The sequence below is a fragment of the Acipenser ruthenus genome, chromosome 48 (assembly GCF_902713425.1).
Source record: "Acipenser ruthenus chromosome 48, fAciRut3.2 maternal haplotype, whole genome shotgun sequence".
Lineage (NCBI taxonomy): Eukaryota > Metazoa > Chordata > Actinopteri > Acipenseriformes > Acipenseridae > Acipenser > Acipenser ruthenus.
Window position 1 is genome coordinate 5,933,472 of NC_081236.1, and position 26,501 is coordinate 5,959,972.

Here is a 26,501-nt window from a genome sequence, read left to right on the forward strand (position 1 = left end):
TGTGTGTGTGTGTGTGTGTGTGTATCATTGTGCGTGTCAGTGTGTGTGTGTGTGTGTGTGTGTGTGTGTCAGTGTGTGTGTGTGTGTGTGTGTGTGGTGCTGTCATCACCAGGGCAATGGTGAACTCACTGTTGAATTAGTGAAGTTGATAAGAGCACTGAGATTCATTTATAACTCATGGTGTGGGCTGTCAATCACACTGAACAAACTGCCATCTTCAAACTGCACTTACCTTGAGAGAGCGGAGTGGAAGGGGGCCTCGAGGATTCTGCTTCTTTAAAAAGAAAGAGAGAAAAAAGAAAGTTTATAACAAACCCATATTGCTGCAGTGGTTCTGAATCCACTGAAGTGATTACACTGCATACCTTGAGAGACCGGAGTGGAAGGGGGGCTTGTTAGGTCTGAATCTGTAAAGAAAACACACAACAACAAGATTTAGTGTTTCCTGTTTCAAGTGTATTGTTCAAATGCATTTCAATGAAACTGTGTCTATGCTGCTGTCTCCACCAGGGCAATGCTGACAATGACATGGTTTATTGTTTTCAAATAAATATAATAAATAGACAGTAAGAATGTATATCACAGCACACGTCTCTCCTGGGTATAACAATGAGGGGTAGCTGCTCCCTCTCACTCTCTTAATGACCGGGCTGGTTTCTGGCTCTTCAGATCTCTAGGCTACACCCTGTCCTGCTCTGGAGGTCAGACAGCTACTGTAGGATCAGATGGACTGAGCCTCTGAGTCCCTGCTCACAGACTGGGGTACAAACCCTAAGCTGAACAAGAGCACAGACTGAACAGGGAGCCTTCAGTCACAGCAGAACAAGGGGTACTGATAGCTGCAATCCACATCACCCCATTACCTCTGGAACGATATTGACCATCCCATCAGCCTGAGCAGGGAGCCTGTGATTGATTCTCAAAGTGGAAACTGCTAAATTTGTCACCACCAGGACCTAATGAAGATCTAATTATGCTTCCCTCTTTGAACCTGCAGGTTTACACTGAATTAAATGAGAACACAGTCTGAACAGGGTCCTCACCCTCACAGCAGAAGAAGGAGTTCTGAGAGTTGCAGCCATAGTCAAACCATTCACCAGTCTTATTCATCATCACACATTTCTCATCCCCTCCCTCATTGTTTGGTTCCCCTTTGCTCCAGGTGTGAAATGTGTAGTTATCCCCCTGGTGTGACCACTTCCAGGGCTCATTGAACAGGCCTATCCAGAAGGGCTTGCCCTGCGCTTTCTTCACTAGGTCTTCATTTTCACTGGCGTTCTTTATACTGACGAGGTCGGTGTGGTGTTCTCTACAGTACTGCTGAGCTTCAGTCCAGGTTTTCAGTTCTTCAATCAGGGTGTATCTCTCAGTGATGTTGCTGGTCTCTGTAAACACAAACAGATCAAAATCCATGTCATCTGTGGAGGTGCGCTGGCTCTCCTGTTGTATAGTGATTGAACCCGAGTCACACCTGGCTCAGCTATCAAGGTCCTGAAAAGCAGCATCTCTAGCAGTGCATGGGAGTCTCTTTAGTTTATGTCTGAAAAGTATTTAATAGCAAAGTGGGGGATGGGGGAGTATTTAATGATTTAGGAATAATGACCGTTCTTTTTCAATTTATTCATATTTTCCTCACAGTCGATGCACAATCAATATGAAGCAAACAGTATCATTATGACCCCCCCCCCCCCCCCCCCCCCGCCTCCCGTACTGTACTTTCCGGTACTGGCTGCTATTTGTCTGTTTTGAAGTCAGCCTGTTCCAATGACAGTTTCAACATTCTAAACTCTGAGGGCGTCGACTGCATGATAATGAGCACTCTACTAGGAACCTGATTGGTAGAGGCAGAGTTCAGGTGGCTGTGGTATTAATTATTTATATTATTATACATGGTGAACAATAATTTCCTATAATCGTTGCTATTGTACAGTCCTATTGTACACAGTGGTGGTGCTGAACCCGTATGTCATAAGATTGCCTGTGTATGATAAGCAGGATGATAAAACTGCTAACCTCAATCTCTAAAAACAAACTCTACCACCAGTGCATGATCACAACAACACTGTTTAGAAGAGAAAGAAAAGTTACATTTGACACGAGCAACGAGACTGGCACACCACTGTGGAGACTGTACCTCATGAAACATGGCATTTATGTAGCCTAGTGTTGGTTAGGGAAGCACCTGCCAACCGAGTACCTGCTGTGCTATCAGCTGTGCATGAAAGTCTGTTCTTTGCTCACGGTGACTGAAAATAACTTGTAACAGGGAGATGCAGCTTGTATATATTGCAGAATACCTGTCAGACCTCATTTGCATAACAAACGAATCAGTCATGTGAGGTTCAGCCCACTACACACAATACAGCAAAGCTACAACCCTCTTTATCACCTTTTATTCTAATACAAATAGTTATTTAACTGCTAAACATATTTCTTCTACATGTCTAATAAGGGCTACATATTTAAGACAAGGATTTTGCTGTCTGGAATATAAACAATCTAAACAAAACAATAAGAACATTTCTTTGAATAATACACGTTTTCTTAAGTTTCTTATGAAGGAAAAACAATCTAAGAAACTGTGTTATGAATAACACACCTTCTTAACATTTTTCTTAACAAAAAGATGTTTCTTCTTTTGAATGTTTCAAGATTATGGCCCCTGTGCAGTATCCAGGGGACCTGGCTTCAACTCCCAGTCCAGTCAGCTGTTTCATTAACAAGGGAATTGAATCTCAACTCACCGCTGTAGCACATGAAATAGTTTCTCTGACTGCAGAGTGAATCCTCCCACTCTCCCTCTGAATTCACTGAAGCACAGAAGAGGTATCGTCCCCAGTTGAAGTAGATGACATCACCTCCACTGGACCACTGCCAGTTCTCTGTGTCACGATACAGCCCGATCCAGTAATACCAGTTACTAGTTGAAGGTATAAGACCTATAAGCTTATTAACCCTGGCCTGGTGTTGAATGGTGGGCAGGTCTCTGCCTTGGTTTCTGCAGTAGCTCTGAGCTCCCTGCCATGTCTTCAAAGTTCCTTCATAGAAACACTGACCAGAGGAGCCGCCTGGGGAAAGGGGATAGCACAATAAAGATGAGTGAAAACATGTTCTTCAGAGAAAAGAATTCCACTGGAAATGGAACCAACAGTCACAGAATACTGGTCTTGTAAGAATGTAGGACACTAGTAGAAGTGTATGGTGATAATAAATATACTAACAACATGCTTGTGGTTTGTACTGTAACATGAGTATCATTCTGGCATGAGTGACGAAGGTCATGGAAACACCAGGTAGCCAAAGAAATCGTTGTGATAAAAACTCAATTCACTGTCAATCAATGTTAATGTTATTTTAGAAGGTGTAAAGGTACATGTCTTGTTATTATAGGATATTGCACAGCACAGCACAATACCTTAAAGCCTAAGGAAATATAACTGGGGTTTTGTTTATTATTTTTACCCCATTTAGACTCTCTGTGATTGATTCTCAAAGTGGAAACTGCTAGATTTGTCACCACCAGGACCTATTGAAGAGATCTAATCATGCTTCCCTCTTTGAACCTGAAGGTTTACACTGAATTAAATGAGAACACAGTCTGAACAGGGTCCTCACCCTCACAGCAGAAGAAGGAGTTCTGATTGTTGCAGCCATTGTCATTCCATCCACCAGTCTTACTCATCAACACACACTTCTCATCCCCTCCCCAATTGTTTGGTTCCCCATAGTTCCAGTTGTGAAATGTGTAGTTATCCCCCTGGTGTGACCACTTCCAGGGCTCATTGAACAGGCCTATCCAGAAGGGCTTGCCCTGCGCTTTCTTCACTATCTCTTCATTTTCACTGGCGTTCTTTATACTGACGAGGTCGGTGTGGTGTTCTCTACAGTAATGCTGAGCTTCAGTCCAGGTTTTCAGTTCTTCAATCAGGGTGTATCTCTCAGTGATGTTGCTGGTCTCTGTGAACACAAACAAACAGCAGTTGAGAGGCTGGGAGCTGTGGAGGTGAGCTGGCTCTGAACCCAAAACAAATTGTGTTTTCATCAATCCTACAATTTATCACAAACAGCATCCTGTCTACAGTCAGGTACATCTGTGTGTTATTTAAAAATAAGGGGCAACATTCTCTAATTGGTTAATTTACTCCTGCTTCGGTGTTGTCAGTTTGGTATTGTAGATCACATTGCAGACCGATTGGTATTCTCAGTAATGAGTTTAAGTCTGCGAATGTGTAGACACTGGCTATCACTAATTAATCAATGTAATTTACTCAGTATGCAAATGCAGAGACACGGGTTATCACCGCGTGTAATTTACTCAGTATGCAAACGCAGAGACACGGGTTATCACCGTGTGTAATCTACTCAGTATGCAAACGCAGAGACACGGGTTATCACCGCGTGTAATTTACTCAACGTTTGCCCTACACAGGAGACAGTGATTGGCACCTCCACTTCAAACAGTGTCTCAGCTCTGATATGACCAGCCAATCGGAAACGCTCTCTGGCCTCCCTTTGTTCTGAAAGTCCAAGTCAAAGTTGTCCCTTCAGAATGTCTGCAAAGCTGTGGAGTTGGCGTACCACGTCTCTGGTTCCCTCAAGACATCCTGCTTTACCTGAAACTGAACTATACCAACAGGAAGTACAAGCAAGTATCAAGCTAATGGTTATCAGGGTATGAGATATATATGTAGTAAAATTACTATCGAAAATAAAATCATACACAAACAAACACATACACGCACAGACACACAGACAGGACACAGACACACAGAGACACACACAGACAGATACAGACAGTCAGACAGACACAGAGACAGACAGACAAACAGAGACACAGACAGATTACAGACAGTCAGACACACACAGACAGACGCACACACACACACACACAGGACACAGACACACAGAGATGATCGAAAGGCAAAGTCAATCTACTGCTGACAATGTGAGAAGAACCCAAAGATGAGATTGCATCCAGATTTGCCACTATGCTGCTGTCGGGGGCGACAGGCCCTCAAAGATACAGAAATCCAAAAGGACACGGTCCAGAAGAAAAACTCTAAGGGCTTTATGTATGATTGATTTTTCAACCTGAACTGAAAACTAATGGTTTACACCAAGTCCACAAGTTAGCGTCAACTATCAGCAAGTTTGAACATCACCACTGAGGGACACATCAGTCATATCCAGGATATTATCGTCGATTGGGAACTGACAAGTGATCTGCATGAGGCCAGACTGCTCTCTCTCACACTTGTAGACACAGTACAGGAGTGGACCAGGAAAAACATTGAGAAACTATGCACTGCCTTAACAGGGAAATGCTCCAAGTATGGTGATCCTGCACAGCCCTGCACACAGCCTGTCTCAGACAATGTAAGAAGGATGAGGACCCGAGAGACTTCTACAAGGAGCTGAAACTCCTTTACTATGCAGGTGAAGCACATCCAGGGGACAATCCAGACAAGAGCTTCAAGCTGCTGTTCATACGTAACCTGTCTGCAGAGGTCAGAGCTGCCATGAGCGCAGTGGAAATGCAGACAACTCAATGCCCACCATCCTGGAAGCTAAAGGAGAGTATGGTGAAATATACAGATACCCGGCCCAATACCAGCAGCACTCGGGTACTAGGAGATGAAGCAGAGCCTGACTTTCCTGAATCTGAAAGAAATGAGCTGCCACAGAACTCCCAGAGAAGATTTCAACCTTCACACAGCAAACCCCAGCCCAGAGGGGAAGGTAAACCTGACAGCCCTACACCTCACCAGAGGAGGAAAACACAGTGTTATAGATCCATCCATCTATCACTAATGAAATGTAGGTATCTTTTGAAACGGCCTCTGAAACACACCAAACACATCTAATAACTGTATGTTTTTGTATCCTTTCAAGGGCAACTTGTATTCAGGGTTTTGACTGAAAATATTTGCAAGCTGAAATAGTTTTTGAGATATTAGCAGCTGTAGGAGTGGGTGGATTTGCAAACTCATACAAGCTCCCCTCACAAGGATGCTTAATAATTATAACAACTAAAATGTGAATAATCAATTGCAATATCGCAACAATTACGTCTTTACCTTTGTAGCACATGAAGGCTTTCTGAAGGTTGCAGGGTAAATCAGTCCACTTTCCGTCTGAATTGACTGAAGCACAGAAGTCGTCTGTCCTCCAGTTGGAGTAGATGACATCATCGCTGTTAGACCACTGCCAGTTCTGTGTGTCATCACGATACAGCCCGATCCAGGAATCCCCGAGAGAAGCTCCTGTAATATTTAAGAGCTGCTCTGCTTCTTCCTGGCTGCTCACAGTGGCCAGGTCTGTGTGATTCTCCCTACAGTACCTCTGAGCTTCAGACCAACTCTTCTTAGTTTCCACAAACACGTGTTTTCTGATCTGGTTGTACGCAGGCACACTAAACCCTGATAAAGAAAAAACAACATGATTAACACTAGAACGAGCAAGGTGGTCATTTTGACCGTTTTTTGGATTTTAATTTAAATATTAAGATACGGAGCTGTGCTTTCCTGACTTTTCCTAAATATATGTACTAATTACCTTGACAAAGAAAGAATCGCGTCGCTCCAAAAATTAGTGAGATAAAATACTGTCATACCTATTCCGACCAGGAGCAGTCAAATTGACCGCTGCATAGAAAACCTATTATAACAATGAGGTGATGCGGTATTATTTGTATTCATCAGTCAGGACTTGCACTAATGTATTGAAGTTTGATTATATCAGTCTGCATTCCTCAAGTGAGCGGTCTGTTGACATTTCTATTGTTTCAATGAGCCTCCTGATAGCCCATCAATCAGCCTTGACAGCTCACTGTGGCAGGCTGTGTGCGGAGCGGAACGAGCACATTGTATATGGAGCGAGGGAGCGGAGCGGACATTTCCAGCCTGCTCTTCCACAGCACTAACAACTGAGCATGGTTTGATTTTACAGGTTCTGCCAGGGAGTTTGCACAGAGAATTAAAGAAAAAAGAAGCAGTCACTATACAGTATTTTCCATAATGCCTGTGCATAATAACCATTCATTTTCCAGTTTCAAACCAAAATTAGGCTTTGCAGACTTGAGAATTGCATTTTTTGAAAAGCTTTTATATTCAATGTGATTGGCATTGCACTTTATAATTCATTATGGAGGGGAAAATATATATTTCTCCTGATTGTGGAGCAGCCATATAAAAATGTGAGAAACGTCATCAGTGTGTCCGTCTGTCAGCGGTTATTACATAGCCTGTATTGTTCTTAGAGAACACACCAATACAGAACGGACCAGTTTGCATTCAATAGGACAAAACAATGTAGTTTAACAAAAAAAGGGGGTGTAACTTTTCTGTCCTTTACCCTTCTTGCCGGCTGCAGAAATCCACATTTGAATTTTTTTCAGCCTCCCGCATTGTACACGTTTACCTTTACCTGACTTTTTTTTTCTAAAATTCCAACCCCCAAATGAAAAAGTTTCTAAAATTTAAAGAGGCATACTGTGCACATCTGAGACAGGACAGGTTTTTAAATTAGCTCTAAAACTGAACTAAATGAATATGTAAATTGAGCCTGATTCATACATTTTATCCTGCAGACTGATGCCTCTGACATAGTAGGACTAGGGACGGATAGAGTGCATGGGGCATTTGATATTGTACATTAGCAGGAAGCTGCTTGCGTGAGAGACTTAGAGACCAGGGATGCTGTAATCGAGAAAGAAATGCCTAGCCATCATAAAAGAACAAAATTAACCAAAAGCAAGCTTCTGTGCGCCTCTCTTCCAGTGTGTGTGGGCCCGTCCGCCCACATGCAGAATTTACATCTCATTATAAACAGATTTGCCGAAAGTCAAGATTTAGAACTTCCTTCTGTCAAAGATAAATGAGTGGCATAGTGAAGAGACAGAAGCAGTAGCAAATATAATAGGATGGAGCTCTGGCTTCTGAGACTCTGACCTTGATGCAACTGTGGCACCAGCCAAGAAGAAAAGGAAACCACATTTCCACAAAGACGAAACTGACCTTATAGTGAAATGAAAAAAATCAAGAAATATTATTTCCACTTCACAGGGCCAAAAACATTAAGAAAAGAAACATGTAAAGAAATAACTAACAACATTAATTCACCAGGACACTGTAAGCGACAGACACTTGATATTAAAAAATGGCATGAGGATTAAAAAACAGAAAGCAGCAGAAAATAAAAAAACAAACAATGTGATGCATTAAACGCAGCGCAGACCCTGAGCACAGCGAAAACAAACCAACACGTAGATCGAAAAGAAAGGGTCCCAAAAACAGAAAGCAGAAATAAAACTAAGCTTGTTACTATATATGGAAGTTTACCATGGGAAATCTGCACGGTAATTCTGCAGTTTACCATGTTTGTACTCGTCTGTACCCTGACCATGCTTCCCTATGCTTTCAGTGCTTTATTTAACAATATCGCAGACTCTTTTGTTTGAGTCGATGTATATTTCAGTTGTGTAAAGGAATAAAGTACAGAATGTAGGCTTCGCAAGTAAATACTTTTCATTTTAATTCAGTTGTCTATGCACTCCATAATAACTTTGTGTTTAATTAAAGAACTCTGCAACGACTTGTTTCCGTGCTTCCCTTCCGTTATTAATGTAAAGTTTAAAATAAAGCACCTTCAAATAAAAGAAACCAAAACAAAATGTAGCTGAATCTGTAGCTAGTTGAATCTACGCCAGTGAGAGGCATGTGTAAAATAACAGGCACAAACCAAAGGAAAAAAAATGATACTACATCAAGGATAAGCAAGAAACTGCAATATTATCATCAGATTCATTCATTTGCATATGAAAGTAGTTTGAAAGTAGTTTGCAGCCGTGAAACTGAGTTACGGGAATGAAAATGACTTTAATACATCGCGGGTAAATCCACAAAACCACAAAAACTCTGAAAAGTCAAGATACAAAAGAAAAATGAATGATACATAGAGCCCAGTGAGACTGTCCAAAAGCTATAGAATAACCTTTAAAAAATAAATAAATAAAAACACCTTTAGGGAATAAAACCAGATTTTATTTTTATTTTAAAAAGTCCCTTTCATCTTAAGTGGACAAGCGGTTCTCTACACATTTGTAACAATGTAGGTGTGACAGACAGACAGACAGCCTCCATATACCTCCCACAGTACCGATCAGTAGCTTGTGCTGAGCTGAGTAGATATAACAGCAGCCAGGTCTGCTCTGTAGAAGTGGAGCAGTGCAGTAAACACACAGACACCCAGGAATCACATGTTAGTTTCACAGTGAACGTGACTGAGGGACACTGCAGCTTTGAGAACCGCATTAACTTTTCTGAGAATGTGGAAAATATCAAAGCAAACAGTGAGAAAAACAGAAATAAAGGAAACCCACCTGCAAGCAGAAGGATGAGCAGCCCTCTCTCCCCCATCACAGCAGACTCTGCATTAGAAAGAGAAGACTTTCAATTAATTACCTTCATAAGGGAAAGCTTCAAATACAAAAAACACAGCAAAACAGAACACTCAATCATATCGGAACCTCAATAGAAATGCTGTTATTAGTAGTATTTGATGACCAATAGGAGGGCTCTATCAGTCTTCACTCAGCACATGGTGTTCCAGGTGGTCTCCCATCTAAGTACTAAACAAGCCCAACCTTGCTTAGCTTCTGAAATCAGCCGAGATGAGGCTTACTCAAGATGGTACGGCTGATGTAATAGCTGATGAAAAAAATTCTAATCAGCATCCCCTAAACAAAAAGGCGGTGCTAACACAAACTCCCCATTAACTATCTAACAAATAGTACGGGTTCTCCTCATTGCAGAGCGGAGGGGGGTCGAGGAGAAATCAAAGATCCTGCTCAGGTTGTTCTCGAGGGGAGGTTGAGGAGGGTCCAGCAACTTTGTTTCAGTCAGCAGGACCGGCTCTCCAGTCCTAAGGACCCCCTCGAGATACCTGTTTGAGGGCCCTGAGGGGGAGATGACTCGGAGGTGTGCGGTGCTGGCGTGGATGGGTTTGCGCACTGCTTGAGTTTAGAGCACCTCTTATTTTGGTGCCCCAGCTCTCTGCAGTGGTAGCACCGCACCTCCTTTGAGGAGAAAAAAATCACACAGTTACCATCCCCACCAGGTGGATGGTAACATGGCGTCAGAAGGACAGGACGTGGCGGAGGGGCTGGTCTTTGCACCCTAGGGGGGTGGGGTGGATCGCTGTTTTCAGCTCCCCTAGGGCCTGAAGATGGGGCTTTAGAAGGTCATCCTTTAAGAAAGGTGGGACGTTAGAAAGGACGACCCTGCTGCCCAACCCCTCCATGAGTTCTATGAAGATGTACATCCCCCCAACTGCGAGACCCCTCTCAACCCGCAGTGTGTGTCGCCACAATGGTCGACAGTCTGACCACCTTGGCCATGGCCATGGATGGGAAAATGTTAATTTGCATATAAAGAATTATATTATATTAAGTTTTAGGCTACCAATAATCAGTATAATAATTTGAATTAATAGCAGAACACGCTAAACTGTAAAATTCTGCCAGTCTCACTGTTGGGTAGATTGTCTATGGAAGGTTCCCAGCCCAGAATAAAAAAGGAGACTCTAAACTAGGAGGGCTATCCTTGCCTGTTATATATTATTTGGCTGCAAGGATATATTCGGCAATATCGGATTTTCAAAAATGTGAATGCCGGTTGTGCGCACATGAAACCATTTGGAAAACAATCTGACAATTCAGATCTCCTAACTGGTCCCAAAGAAAAGTGTTTAAAAAAAGAAAACAAATAAAAACAGTTATTAAATACACTAAATGTCTGGTATAATGTTTAAAACAACGTTAGGATTAGACAAGGATTATTTAAAACCAGAGAACAAAGATATATCTTCCACAAAAAGAGAGGCAACTAACAAGACCCTGAAGTAACATGTCCACTGTAATGAGAACATCCTTCCTGCTTTCCATCATCGGTGTGTTATTGATTGATAATAATACTATTACTAATAATAATAATAACGGTCATCATAATCTGTGTTAGATAGCGTCTTTCATTATAAGGATCCTAAAGCTGTTTACAATTAAAAAGCCATAAAAAAGACCATGCAGGTCACAAATAAAAACTAAAGCTTAAAGAAATCTGATAACAACCAAACATGTGTGCCCTTTTACATACAATATAGTATCCCAAAGCTCTTTTGCAACAACAACTATAAAGACCATACAGACATCACAGAAATAAGAAACAAGCAAATAAAATTAAAAAAAGAGAAAAAAAACACATCAAAATCTGACACGTCACAATTAAATATATGCAATACACAAAATGTATGCAATAAAATAAAGAACAGAAGGCTTTACATTATAGCCTAGTAAAAACGAGTGTGCAGTGTCTTCGTATACACACAGATAGGATATTAAATAACTTCTGCTGTATTATAAGCTTTCACAATTATTTTCAGCAAATCGAGAGATGCTAGGAACGCAGGACCGATGAGGGAGGCAGTGCCTGTTGTGGAGTAAATGCTGCTTTTCATCGAGTCTGTCACATAGTGTTTAGTTTGTCAGTTTTGGAAGAAAAAAACAAGGTCAGCTGTTATGCTATTATTCACTTGGTTTACTTTAGAAATGTATTAAATTAATCAAAACATGTTATTATTATATGATAACATTCTTTAAAATATGCATTCGCCCTTTAATAAACAGCTGTCACATTAATTTCAGTTTACGGTGCCGCTTATCAATTTCAGTGCAAGACTCCAGTGACTGTTTAGCCAGAGAGCATGCGCAGACGCATAAAAGGAAAAGTCGCGTCAGGAACATAAAAGGATTAAGTATTGGGGAGAAATCAAATAGGCTATTCAAGACAAATAACAATGAAGATGGACTGTGGAAAATGCTGTTTCAGCAAAAACAGTGAGTGGACTGTGTCCACCCTTCCAAAAAAAGTGAGTGGACTGCATCCACCCGCGTCCAGCCCCCAGTCTAACACTGTGTGCACCACACCCGCGTCCAGCCCCCAGTCTAACACTGTGCGCACCACACCCGCGTCCAGCCCCCAGTCTAACACTGTGCGCACCACACCCCCGTCCAGCCCCCAGTCTAACACTGTGCGCACCACACCCGCGTCCAGCCCCCAGTCTAACACTGTGCGCACCACACCCGCGTCCAGCCCCCAGTCTAACACTGTGCGCACCACACCCGCGTCCAGCCCCCAGTCTAACACTGTGCGCACCACACCCCCGTCCAGCCCCCAGTCTAACACTGTGTGCACCACACCCGCGTCCAGCCCCCAGTCTAACACTGTGTGCACCACACCCGCGTCCAGCCCCCAGTCTAACACTGTGCGCAGCACACCCGCGTCCAGCCCCCAGTCTAACACTGTGCGCACCACGAGTGAACGGCCAGCCTTGTACCATCGCTGCTATCAGGTTGCGCCCTGAGTAGAATCACAGTGCCACCTTGTGGCTGAAATAAATCAATGCACCAAGGGCGTTTCAAATAAAGTTCTGTCTCCTGTGTGTCAGTGAGTTGTCCATCACCCTTCCACAAACTGTTTGAACTGGAGGAGCTCTGAAAAAGTGCCAGTAGTCATAGTAGTAATAATAGTGGTATGATAATTGTTGTTGTTGTTGTTGTTAACATTATTTTAGTAGTAGCATTGATTATGACTACACAGTTCTTTAATATGTGGATGGATAGATAGATAGATAGATAGATAGATAGATAGATAGATAGATAGATAGATAGATAGATAGATAGATAGATAGATAGATAGATAGATACTTTTACTTTTTCAAAAGACTTTATTGACTTTTGGTACAAAACACAATAAGAACAAAAAATTACATTACTTTTTCTTTAAATATTCACAAGACAAAATTTAAAACATTAAGCCATTATAAATAAATAAATATTATAAATATATATTAAGGGTTTCTCCTTCAGTCTCACAGAGCACACCCCCAATACACCAATTTAACTGGAAAGAGTCTAAGTCGTGCATCATGCGCTGATAACTGAAATCCAGCTTGATTCTACTAATCACCAGCATTCTAAAAACAGTAAGAGCATCTGTTTCCCCAACCTGGGCAATTTGAGCTTTTCTAGATTTTAAAATGGAGAGCTTGGCCTGCCCCAAAAGTAAGTTAAGTAGCTGGCACAGATGTTTCTTTTCCTTAATATAAGGCACACCAAAAACAAAAACACATTCGGAAAAGACCACATTCAGTTTAACAAATACATTATTGAGTACAGAAAAAAGAGAAAACAATCTTTTACAAAAGATGAAACTATGAAAGACAGTCTCTCTTTGTAAACAAAAAGGACATTTGTCAGATACCCGTGGGTCTAGTATGCAGAGGTAGGCATTAACAGCGAGAATCGTGTGTAAGAGTCTCCACTGTAGATCTCCCAGCCTCTTTGACAGGGGGGGTTTATAGAAGCTTCTCCAAGCCGGCCTGACCTGCTCCTCCACCTTCAACCGCTCTCTCCAAGATGTATCTGGAAGGCCCTGTAATTGCTTCTCGTGTCTTAGCTTAACACATAACTCATACAGTGTGTGCCCCTTCACACTTGACAGGGGGAGATCTGTCAAGTTCTCGATTTTGAATAAATGCCCTTTGTCTCCCGTGTCTCTGCTGATAGCTGGGGAGATCTGTATGAAGGGGAAAGGTGTTTCACAGGGGAAAGAGATACAGTTAGTAAAGCCCTTTCTTAGAGTCTCATTCTGTGCATTTGATAATGCTGCATGAATCTGGGAAAGCAGCAACCCAGCTACCCTCACAGACCGCAACCCCAAGGTTAAAGACAAACTCTGTGGACTTCTCCAATTAAAACTCTCCAGATCTAAAACATGGCGTAACTTGATGACCCCGGCCTTTATCATTACACTTGTAAAAGCCTGTGATTTTAACATTTCTACTTTAAAAAGAGGATTAAAAACCAGAGGTCTCTCCAAAAGCCAGTAAAAATCTAAAGCTTCTTCATCCAGACCCACCCTCAGACTCTGCCATGCTTTCAACACACTCTGATAGTAGGCTGGTAGTTTGGAGCAAACAAACACAGCAGTGTCTAAAAAGAAAATATGCTTCCCAAGACCCAGCCCTCCAACTTGACGAAAGAAGAGTAAAGCCACGTCAACCCAGGGAGGCTTCTCACTGCTATAGAGCATTTTTTGGACAGCCTGCAGTCTAAAAGCAGCAATCCTGCTGGACAGGTCCATCAATCCCTGACCCCCTTCATCCAGAGGTAGGTACAATATGCTTTGCCTTAGCCAATGCAGTCCATCCCAGAAAAAACTTAAAAATTCACTCTGGATTTTTTTCAAAAACGCCTGGTCAGGTTCTACACATATGCACCTGTGCCAGAGCATGGAAGCAGCCAAGTTGCTTATTATTAAAACTCTGCCCCTATACGAGAGCTGTGGCAAAACCCAGCGCCACCTCTGCAAACGCCCCCGTATTGCCTCCAAAACTCCCTCCCAGTTCCTCTCAGCTGCTCTCGCACCTCCCAAAAAAACCCCTAGGTGTCTAAACTCTTCCCGGCTCCACAGCAATCCACCAGGCAACACTGGAGGCCCAGGCTTCGTCCATTTCCCAATTAAGAAAGCCCCGCTCTTCAACCAATTAATTCTAGCAGATGAGACTCTTTCAAAAAGCTGTTGACTGTCACAGAGTTTATCAACATCTGCCTGGCTGGTTATAAAAACTGAGATGTCATCTGCATAGGCAGATACTTTTATGGGCGGAGCCAGACTACCTGGGATGGAGAGCCCTGTTAGAACATGCCTGAGCCTGCAAATAAGGGGTTCGATGGACAGGGAATAGAGCATTCCCGAAAGAGGGCAGCCTTGTCTAATACCCCTGTGAACTGGGAAAGGTGCACTCAGCTCCCCGTTGATCTTCAGCAGGCTGAAAATGTCACAGTACAGGAACTGTATATGGGATAGAAATCCCAGGCCAAATCCAAAGGCTTCAAATACCTTCCATAAGTACTTGTGATCGACTCTGTCAAAGGCTTTCTCCTGATCAAGAGAGATAAGCCCAGCAGGGAAACCGAAGAGCTCAGAGGCAGCCAATGTGTCTCGAATTAAAAAAATACTGTCAAAAATGCTTCTACTGGGCACGCAGTAGGTTTGGTCGGGATGAATAATATTTCCCATTACAGTGCTCAACCGATTAGCGAGGGCTTTCGATATTATTTTGTAATCAGAGGCCAACAACGACACAGGCCTCCAGTTTTTGATATGGCACAAGTCCCCTTTTTTTGGCAGCAAAGTTATCACTGCCCTTCTACAACTCAACGGCAGCTCCCCTTTCTCCAGACTTTCTGCATAGACTGCATGTAGATCTTTCCCAAGCAAAGTCCAGAAAGACTTGAAAAACTCGACAGGTAGTCCGTCCAGTCCTGGAGTTTTTCCTCCCTTCAGCCCCATGAGAGCGTCAGAGAGCTCCTGTACAGTCAGAGGTCTGTCTAAAAAACCTCTCTCCTCTTCAGAAATCTTCGGCAGAGTCTCCAAGAAATGCTGTGTCTCCTCCGGCTGTCCTTCAGCTTCCGCTGTGAACAGCTTTGTGTAGAAATCCACAGCACATCGCCGGATCTCTCTGGGCTCCCTCAACTCGTCCCCTGACAATGTCTTCAGGCAGTGAATTACTTTGCGCTGTGCACTCTTTTTCTCCATGCCAAAGAAAAACTGTGTTGGCGCATCCACCTCTGCAAGGTATTGCACTCTAGACCTCACCAGCGCCCCCTGCACTTTGACATTCAGCAGCTCAGCCAGCTGCTGTTTTTTATTTTTGAGGTCTTGAATCGTCCTACTATTGGGATTAGACTGTAGAGCTCCCTGAAGCTCTAACATGTCTCTCTCCAGCTCTTCCAGAGTCTCAGTCATCCTCTTTGTGGCATTAGCAGTGTACTGCTGACAGAACAACCTGACCTGCACCTTCCCCACATCCCACCACTGAGCCAGAGAAGAAAAAGCAGATTTCTGCTCTCTCCACCGGTTCCATAGAAAAGTTAGGCATTCTTTAAAATGCGTATCTTTCAGCAGCTGAATGTTAAAATGCCAGTAAGAACGTTTTGTCATTTGGGAAGGCACTAAAACATGAACTGTTAAAAGACTGTGATCAGAAAGACCGGTGGGAGAAATAAAACACTTAGTAAACAGGCTAAAATGCTGCTTAAAAGTATAAAAACGGTCTAATCTCGCTAAGGAGACCGTCTTTTCACACACTTTGACCCATGTGTACTGTCTATTTGTGCCATTGAATGCTTTCCACACGTCAGACAAGTCGTGCTTATTTAAAATCATTAAAAGCTCTTTGGCAGACTGTGGGTGTGGCTCAGGGTGATTTCGATCATCTGAACAATGTACAGTGCAGTTAAAATCACCGGCTAAAAACAGGACTTCCTCACTTCCACAACCGTTCAGAACTGTATCTAAAATCTGAAAAAAAGCAATCCGTTCTCTGCCCTCATTTGGTGCGTAAATATTAATAAAGACAAGCGAGATTTCACCGACTTTCGCTTGCACTTTAAGTAACCGCCCCTTCACTACCTCAGTGACATCATAAGAATCTGGTTTAAGTCTTTTGAAAAAAGGACTGCCACCCCAGCACTCACACTAGATCCGTGACTAAAAAAAGTCTCCCCCTTCCAATCCCTGGCCCAGTCTATTTGATTCCTAGAATCAGTGTGTGTCTCTTGCAACAAAATTACTTTCAAATCTTTCTGCTCCAGATACTCAAACAACGCGGCTCTCTTTAAATCATCCCTACACCCGTTTATATTTAATGACCCAATCTTAAGAGAGCTCATGTTAGGGAGAGATAGAAAGATACAAACAAGAAAGAAGATAAGAAACCACTTATCCATGGGAGAAAATTGAAAAGAAAACGGTCAACTGTTTTAAGCAGTTTTAGACTGCTTATTAACCTTTGCAATTAGGTTCTTTAGACGCCAGCGCTCCTGCTCAGAAAGACCAGAGCCTGAAACTTTCTGTAACAAAAAACGTGCCGACAGTAAAAACATTTTAATATTAGGAAAATGGTCTTCAACACTGACCCCCCTCCTACCTTTAGTAAGTTCTAAAAACGTTTTAATACTGCCCACGCTGTAACCAGCCTCAGTGCAAGGGGGCTCTGCCGTCAGCGAACAATCAGTCTGACTCCCCTCCTCCTCACTGTCAAACTCTGAGCTCTCCTCGGGATCCTTACAGGCAATACTAACACTCCACGGTGTGCTCTCACAGCTTTTTTCAGGTTGAGAGCTATCGGATACACTTGAAGCATCATCCGTGTAATTTGCTTTTTTCTTAGTGACGACATCTGCAGTCACTTTTCTCTGCCTCTTTTTTCTCGGGACTTTAAAATGAAACGTCCCGCCACTCGCTTCCTGCTCCTCACTACGCTCCATTCTCAGACTCTTATCGTCTTTCTCTACCTGAGTCTCCATTTCTGACTCAGCAGAGACACCTGCTTTCTCAACCTGTTCACTACTTTTCTGTTCCACACTGACGCTTGCTGCAGCAGCTGCAGCCAGTGTGGAAGTCTCACCAGTATTAGTGTCAGTAAGCCCACTGCCCGGTTTTTCAACCCCGGCCGACTCACTCACACTCACACTCTCCTCAGCGTTGCTGTCCCGATTCAGACTCCCGCTAGCCTGCACTGTGTCCTGCGCCTTACTTCCCTCTTTAGCCGGGGTTTCAGAAACCACGGAACCGCTCTCAGCTCCACGCTCCTCCGGCTGCCCAGCTTCTTCTCTCTCCCCTTGCTCACCCTCATTCTCCTCGCCCGCATTACCTCCTTTCTCAGGACAGTTCTTAACAATGTGTCCCTCCTTTTTACAGTGAAAACATCGCATTACATCAGTACTGGCAAAAATGACATATTCAATATCATCTGCCTTGAATTTAAGTGCAACGTTCAGTTCCTGATTCACGTCATTAAAAATCATATTGACATGTCTTCGGAACGACACTATATGCTTTAACTGCGGGGATTTGCAGCCAATCGGTATTCTCTTGGGGCTGGATACAATTTTACCATACCGGGAAAGCGCACGCTCAATTAAATCATTTTTTAGAAACGGAGGGACATTCGAAAGAATGACTCTTCGGGACGGTACAGACAGCGGTGTAACCGCAACAAAAGTATCGTTTACAACAATGCCTTTTTCAACAGCCTTTGCAACAAGACTGATATCACTTAAAAAAGCAACAATTGCTCCGTTCATTCGAGACGCAGACACAATACGCTCACACCCAACCACATTACCTAAAGCTAGCACACACTGTTCCAGCGAGGTAAACCCCTCCGTCACCATTTTTACCCCATGGCGGCGGCTTAGCTTTTCAAACACAAAGTTTGGGGGAGATTCCCTCCCCTTTGAATTGGCCATACTGGCCTATTAAGCTGACAAAAAGTCAGCTTATTTGTTGACAAACACCTCAGAAAACAAAACCCGATATAACACCTATAAGAAAAAGTAAATAACCATAAAGCAAAAAGTAAGAAAAAACAAACGCTCACCTACTCGCTCTACACACCTCTCACTCTCCCGCAGCAGCACACACTCACTCCTCACTCTCCCAGCATGCACCACTAGACAGATAGATAGATAGATAGATAGATAGATAGATAGATAGATTATTATTATTATTATTATTATTATTATTATTATTATTATTTCTTAGCAGAGGCCCTTATACAGGGCGACTTACAGTCATAAACAAAAATACATTTCAAGAATCACAGTACAAGTATTAATACAATTAAGAGCAAGATAAATATAATGACTTCGATAGATAGATGATCTTTGGTGAGTTACAGGAATATAATTCCAGACAGGGTTTCTGTGACGTCATAAATTATAATCCACGGATACCCTTGTGATGCTGATATTAAGAAGACGAGGTTCATCAGTACAGTGTTTTTTTAAACGTCGTGTTTCAGCGCTGTACATGCGTTCTGTGTCGTTATCCATTAGAGCTTCAGCTTCATTTGGATGATCACCTTTATCTGGTTTAAATTTTCTACATCATGTTAAAAGCATTGTGGACACAAGAGTAAAACAAATAATACTGGAATCCCTTGACAGAATACAGAACACAATATACCCAAAAAAAAATCCTCCCAAATACAATATCCTGTTCTCAAAAGAACACAGTTAATAATACAGGGACGAGGACTCGCCAATATTTCCTGCTACATAAAAAAAAACCGAACCTCTTACTGTTAAAAAGAACTCCCTAAATCCTGCTATGCGAATCACAAATACTAAAAAAAATCTTAGTAATAGGCCTGTTGTATAAAATTGATAACTTTATCTGTGCCTTACAAAACATACAAGCATATGATTGTGTCACTATCGTCTTACCGACAGGAACAAAAACATCTTCTATACTCCTCCTCTTCATCGTATATTAATGGTCATAACAGTTAAATATTCTAACGTTCATAAAGTACACGATGGCGGTTTTACGGTTGTTGACAAAGATAAAAAAAAAATGGACTGTTCTATTTCTTATTGGTGTGTGTGACCGGGGGGGGGGCCTGTCCACTTTGTCAGGACTAATACAGAAGGCAGCACGGAAAATCCATGCAATTTGAAGTTATTTATGGTGGGGAATTTACTTCATATAGTATTTTATATTTTATTCATTGATTTTTGTTTAAAAAAATCGTAATGAAAAATTGCACTCACCCCTGCCCGCCCACCCCCCACCCCATAAAAGTGGGTGGACGGTGTCCACCCTTGAAAAAAGGTGAGTGGACGGCGTTCACCTGCGTTCACCCTCGAGTCTAACCCTGCTAGTTCAGTAGCATTGAGGACTCTGTTTGTGAACTGCGGCTTTAATGACGCTTTCAACACCGCTCCATCCTTGCACAGCTACAGACTGCGCGAGTTCCTGCCAGAAATCAAATCTCCCGTCGAGCGAGCGAGAGAGCGAGAGTTGAGACAAGCGGCTTGCAGCGAATGGAAGAATTATTCAGTTTTCTATTTAAAATACTAAAAAAAACTGCTATATAAAAGTACTATATTCCACGGAGAAGCCTTGCCTTCATTATGAACCGTGCAAACGTCTACAAAGTCTCCCGGCTTTCACTGTACTATCACTATAATCATCTTCAGAAGCGTAGAATTGTGATTGTCGTTCCATCACTACAGAATAGGGAACATGTTTCACCCGGTTGCGTGTTTCAAAAGCATGTTTATTTGTGTGTGTTGAACGGAGACATGGAAAAGTAATATTAACATGAATACTGAATATGAATTAATTAAATAAAAATGTAATTAAATAAAAGATTAGATGACCTAACTAAATAAAATACTATTCGCTCTGTTATCTGCATAATAATATGATTCCACTCTAAGCCAAGCTGATTGAGACACGGGATCAAGCTTTGTAAAGATCCAGTCAGATCATTACTGTGGTAATAATTGTAAGTGTTTTCACACATGACTTTCCTTGATTTGTTTCTCCTATCGTTTAGCGGACTGTCTCGTATGAATTGTTTGAATTTCACATTTATTAGGACATGTCAATACTTTACAATGCTATCGTATTTAAAATGGCAAATATGATTTTAAAGAGTAGGGGGTTACTTAACTCGTTGAGTTTGAGATTTTTAAAGACGAGTCGAGTTTGTAATAGGCGTTGTTCAAGTCTAACTCCACAGATTTGCAGCTCCAGAACACCGCTGCTAAGCTGCTATCATGCCGCCCGCACTGTGACAACCAGGCGCTTTATACATCAATCACTAACTCGATGACAATTAAACTTTTACTAGGAATACATGTTTTAACCAAACGTGGTGGCAATAGACAGAATAGTGCGATTTTTCATTACGATTTTTTTTTTTTAAACAAAATTAATGAATAAAATATAAAATACTATATTAGTAATTTGTGATTTGCATAGCAGGATTCAGGGGAGTTGTGTTTTACGGAAGAGGTTCTTTTTTTTTATGTAGCACGAAATCTGCTTACATCTGCTCTCACTTTACATTTAACTTGTGTGACATTCTTACCAAACCAAACAGTATGGAAAATAATAGATATTTTTAACGTTTAAACAGTTGCATAGTAATCGTTATTGTTCAAATTGTTCCATGTTGGTGTATTGGATCAGATATAGCTTGAATTTTTAAAATTGATTAATTTTGTTGACAAAATAGGACTTTGTCACCTGGATGAGCGGGTCCTTGGGATGCTTATCCTGCTTCGTACTTTACAGTCCACTCACTGTTTTCTGTAGGAGTCTAACGCTGGTTGTTATGAGATGGAAATTAAAACGTACATGTACTATTGCATGAAGCAAACAATACTATATGGAATACACATCATCAATTATAATGATTTTGTTTCACTATGTTTGCATAAAGACCCAATATTGCACTTTGAAGCATTGAAAACATCTGATTTGAATGTTTTCTTGGCAGGTTTGACTAGGGTAAGCAAGGCCATGCAAAGCACAGCACATCCCATCGACCAAATGACTTTTTATGCTGCTACAGATTGAATTGAATATATTTCTACAGTTTATATATTTTTAGAAGAATTCCTGCTCAAATAACTCCCGCATTTAACCAATCAGAACAGACTTAAACAGAATAGGACTGTATTAGAAACACATAAGCATCTGCAGTAAAACAATACAGAATAAAAATATTAAAAAGCAATACATCTCAATATAATGATAATAGTAATAATAATATTTTTGTTGATTTTATTTCCTATAGAGTAGTAAACTCCTTCTGCAAGAAGCAACTATAAAGCTAATATGTTTAACATGGGCTATTGAGGAAACTGCCTCCTTAAAATCTATATTTAAAACCTATTGGGACACTGGACTTTCACATATAAAAATGCTGCTGTTTTTAATGGATATTTAGTAATCTACATACAGACAAATACATCTAGATAATGTTTTTGGAAAGTCTTACCTTAGACACAAAGCAGTGTCAAAGTGTTCTCCCTGGTCTGAAACGCGCTGACACTGTGACAGCTCAGCTTAGACATGCTGTGATATACTGAGCATGATGGGTGGAGACAAACAGCACAGCCAGTGACGTCATTCAGCAAGCAGTGACAGTCACGCCCATTTTAGAAAAGGTACACGTTTTATATATATATTAAACTATACAGCAGCACCAAACATGATTAAGATAATTACCCCACGTTTTAATATATGTGCTTCAATACATTATACAATGGCACACAACATGATTCAGACAACAGTGTAGATATGCAATAGAAATGTTAAACTATCTAAGGAACAAACGAAATGATAATCTGCAAAAAATAAAGCCTCTGAGTTTATACCTTCGTCCGATGTACTTCAATCCAAATAGTTCAGCTAAAGAGGCGTCTGCTTTGTACCCGTGTGAGGCTCGCTGCACTGTACTTGTGTGAGGCTCACTGCACTGTACCCGTGTGAGGCTCACTGCACTGTACCTGTGTGAGGCTCACTGCACTGCACCCGTGTGAGGCTCACTGCACTGTACCTGTGTGAGGCTCACTGCACTGTACCCGTGTGAGGCTCACTGCACTGTACTTGTGTGAGGCTCACTGCACTGTACTTGTGTGAGGCTCACTGCACTGTACTTGTGTCAGTTGTCATCTTTTCTATTTGAGAGAGATAGAGGTATCAGGACGTGAGTCCTGTCACTGTGAACAGCAGTTCATTAATTACATACAGTGCAGAGGTGTGCTTATTTAGTTTATTATTTTTTTTTACAACATTTGCACAATTATGTAAAAAAGGTTATTTCCTGTGGCGGAGTGAGATTTCAAAATGTTAGAGAACACAGTTTTTTTTATGAATAAACACGTTTTTACAATTCTTACTATTACAGGTTTGCTTCACCAGAACGCTGTCGGGAGATACGTCTTTAAAATAAACTGCTTTACACGATCAATCACTTATTCAAAAACATTTTCAATTTTAAAATTATTTTGCATGAAACAAATACAGATTGAAATGACAGAATCAATTATAATTTAGTTTGCATAAAGACCCAGCATTTACCTTTTTGACCAGCATCGTGTGTTGCAGTATTGAAAACATCTGATTTGAATGTTTCCTGAGCTCATTTGATCAGGGATAAGCAAGGCTGTGCAAAGAGCTAGATGCAATGCAATACATCCTATAGTTACAGAAAGCCTTTCTGTACTGTTCCATAATTCATCTTATTTAATTATATATTTTGTTTCAGAAAATGAACTTCACAAAGGACCAAAGAAATTCAAAACAATTAACGTGGCACCAAACCAGACTCAACCAGTTCCCCTACGGTTTAATAGCCACAGCTGTTTATATGATACAGTGGCAGCACACATTGTTCAGACAGTTCCTGTACATTTCAGTATCCTTGTTTTTTGATATACAGTCTGTTATGTTTAGTGTCACATTACAGCAGTGGTTCTGAACTGCTATCACTTTGAGAACTGTCACAACATCCCCCACCCCAACAGCCGTCAGGTTTTTATTAAATTCAATGCTCAGTCACACAGACTCTCACCCAGGCTGGGGAAACTCTAGCCCTTTGAGGCTGCCCTGCAAAGGAAGTGGGGCAGGTGGATCTGGAAGGCCTCTCATGTCTGGACAGGTAACGAGCATGAGCAGGAGCTCCATGTAATTCTCTGCAGATGTCGACCTGCAGATGCTCCCATGGCCCAGCCTGCCACTCTACTGGGAACAAGGGTGCTGGTGTTGGCTGGCTGGCCTTACTGATAAGGAGGCACTAATAGCTCCACATCCTGGTCAAGATTTGGCCACCTAACGGTATCCCTACAGCATTGTTTGAGCTTTACAATGCTCAAGTGTCCTTCGTGTGCCATGCACAGCACCTGGGCCAGAATGGCCTCCACATGAGACAAGATCGGTGTGATGCCCTGACCGGAGAGATTTACCCCACAAACAACCTCTGGAACCCCAAACACACATTTCTCCACATTAAGACCGACATGATGCAGGGGCAGCTGGTGAAAAACTTGCTTCACAACAGGCGTCATGCTGAGGCTGGGCAGCGCCGTGCACCACAATGTCATTGGGATGCCCGCCAACAGGAAGGTCATCATTTTTTGGAAGCAGTTGGGCGCAGAGCAGAGACTGAAAGGCGTGCGTTTGTATTGAAAGAACCCCATGTGGGTGACGAATGCTGTGAGGTCCCTGCTGGTGGGTGCCAGGGGCACCTGGAGACAGCCTTGGCGCACGTCAAGTTTGCTGAAGACTGTAGATCCATGGTGTGGCAGAGTGAGGAGACGTGCACATGAAAAGGGGGAAGGGCATAATGTATTGTTTATTTTTAGAGCGGGGTACCCCTCCGCCCCTGTGCAATTTATTATTTTGTATTTGTTTTGTTGTATTATTATTATTATTATTATTATTATTATTATTATTATTATTATTATTATTATTATTATTCATTTATTTGTTTATAAATATGATGGTGAAGTCGTATATTTTGTATTGTTTGGCAGTGTGGATGGGAAGCCCCATCCACATTAAAAACCTCGTGGTAATATGTGGCTGTTGGCTAGTGTGTTGTTAAACTAGTCGGCAATCATATGCAATTAAAAAACTCATGCAGATTGTGGCGGAGGGATAATAGAATAATAACTAGGTAGTTAAACCCCTCTGGTATTTGTCTGGCACAATGGCCTTGTTAACAGCACGCAGGTCAACACACAAGCACAGCTCCCCATTATTGCGTTCAATCACTAAATTGGAAACCCAGGGCGACGCATTGATGGGCTCAATAATGTCCAAATCCAAGAGACGCTGCAGCTCCTGGGAGACCTGGTCACAGAGGGAGAGGGGGACACGCCGCAAGGGCTGAATGACGAGGGAGACCATTGTATCGACTGTAGGCTGGTGTACAATTTCAGTGAGACAGCAGAGGCCCTCAAACAGAGCTGGATATTGATGAGACGAAGGAGCTGAGACATGAAAAATATCCAAACCGGCCGAGCGAGATTAAAATCCAGAGCCTGAAGCAAGTCTAGTCCCGTCAGGTTGGCAGCAGCAGCTGAGATGTAGAAGAGGGCAGAGGGTGCAGCACACATCTTGTAACGCACTGGCAGACAGACAGTCCCTGTAACAGCGATGAGAGTGTGGCCATACCTAGAGATGAGATGGTAGGTTTCTGCAGAGGCACATGAGAAAAAAAAAATCTTTCATAAGAGGATTGTTCAGCAGCGACATTACAGCACCTGTGTCAGCCAGCAGTGGAAGCAGCACATCACCACACAGCACCACATTGTTTGAACACTATTGATTTCTGCAGCACGGCATTAATAGAAACGGCGATGGAGCCTGCCCTGAGAGGCACCAGCGGGAAAAATGGTTGGGTAATGTGACACTAAACATAACACAGGCACTCTTGTACCTGACCACCCCTGCTGGTTTGTGCTGCTTGGGGTGGCATTTGTGTCCCATGTTGCCTGACCCAGACTGCCTGCTTCCTTACTGGAATCCCTGAGTGGATAAGCATCCCCTCTTCCAAAACAGTCAATAGATTTTAATAAGGAAGCCGCCCCGCAAGTGCAATGGCACTCCAGTCCTTATCCATGTATAATGCACAGTGACTGGGTGGGATATCTGCTCTTCATTGCACCTCTTCAGTGGGTTTCTGCAATGCTGACTGTCCAGACAGGGATCACACTGAATGCTGTACCAGTCTTGGCACTCGCGATGATCTATTCAGGTTAAGAACATGGTTTAAAATCCCCCAGTCCTCATTGTAGAGTCAGTGGAGTTCAAACCTGGGACTCTATTTGGACCTATTTGCACCCTGTATCAGCATTGCTAATTCTGTAGAAACCAACTTGCTCAACACATGACCTGTACTGGAACCCTGTTGCCATGGAGACATTCAAATCTCTCTGCAGTAACAACAGGTGTGCGCTGTAGCCCTGCTAATCAAATCAGATGTTTTAACTACTGCAATGTGAGCAGCTCAGTTAAAGAAATGAAAAAACAAAACCACAGCAAAGTCTATTTGCGGCTTGGTTATACAAACACAGCATGATCGCTGCACTTCATATATTTTCTTTACTTTGAAACTTTGCAACTCCATCCAGCATCCCGCTCCCCCATGCTGGTCTGCAGGTGTGAGAGTCACTCGGGGCTCTCTGTGCTGGACACAGTGTTCTTTCAGGTGTGTGAGTCACTCGGGGCTCTCTGTGCTGGACACAGTGTTCTTTCAGGTGTGAGAGTCACTCGGGGCTCTCTGTGCTGGACACAGTGTTCTTTCAGGTGTGTGAGTCACTCGGGGCTCTCTGTGCTGGACACAGTGTTCTTTCAGGTGTGAGAGTCACTCGGGGCTCTCTGTGCTGGACACAGTGTTCTTTCAGGTGTGAGAGTCACTCGGGGCTCTCTGTGCTGGACACAGTGTTCTTTCAGGTGTGAGAGTCACTCGGGGCTCTCTGTGCTGGACACAGTGTTCTTTCAGGTGCGAGAGTCACTCTGGGCTCTCTGTGCTGGACACAGTGTTCTTTCAGGTGCGAGAGTCACTCGGGG

At 42.4% G+C, this 26,501-nt stretch overlaps 1 protein-coding gene across 1 annotated transcript in view; it reads right to left on the reverse strand.

Moving 5' to 3' along the window:
- The window catches only part of LOC131721208 (macrophage mannose receptor 1-like), a 22,100-nt gene extending 3,511 nt beyond the window's left edge, over positions 1–18,589 (reverse strand). Inside the window, exons 1-8 of the mRNA XM_059014621.1 lie at positions 18,505–18,589; positions 9,380–9,427; positions 6,078–6,419; positions 3,616–3,957; positions 2,745–3,068; positions 1,044–1,385; positions 366–407; positions 233–274 (exon numbers count right to left, since the gene is read on the reverse strand). Of these exons, the coding sequence (XP_058870604.1) occupies positions 233–274; positions 366–407; positions 1,044–1,385; positions 2,745–3,068; positions 3,616–3,957; positions 6,078–6,419; positions 9,380–9,416 (1,471 nt within the window). The 5' untranslated portion in view covers positions 9,417–9,427; positions 18,505–18,589. The remainder of the gene's footprint in view (positions 1–232; positions 275–365; positions 408–1,043; positions 1,386–2,744; positions 3,069–3,615; positions 3,958–6,077; positions 6,420–9,379; positions 9,428–18,504) is intronic.
- Between the last annotated feature and the right edge of the window lie 7,912 nt (positions 18,590–26,501).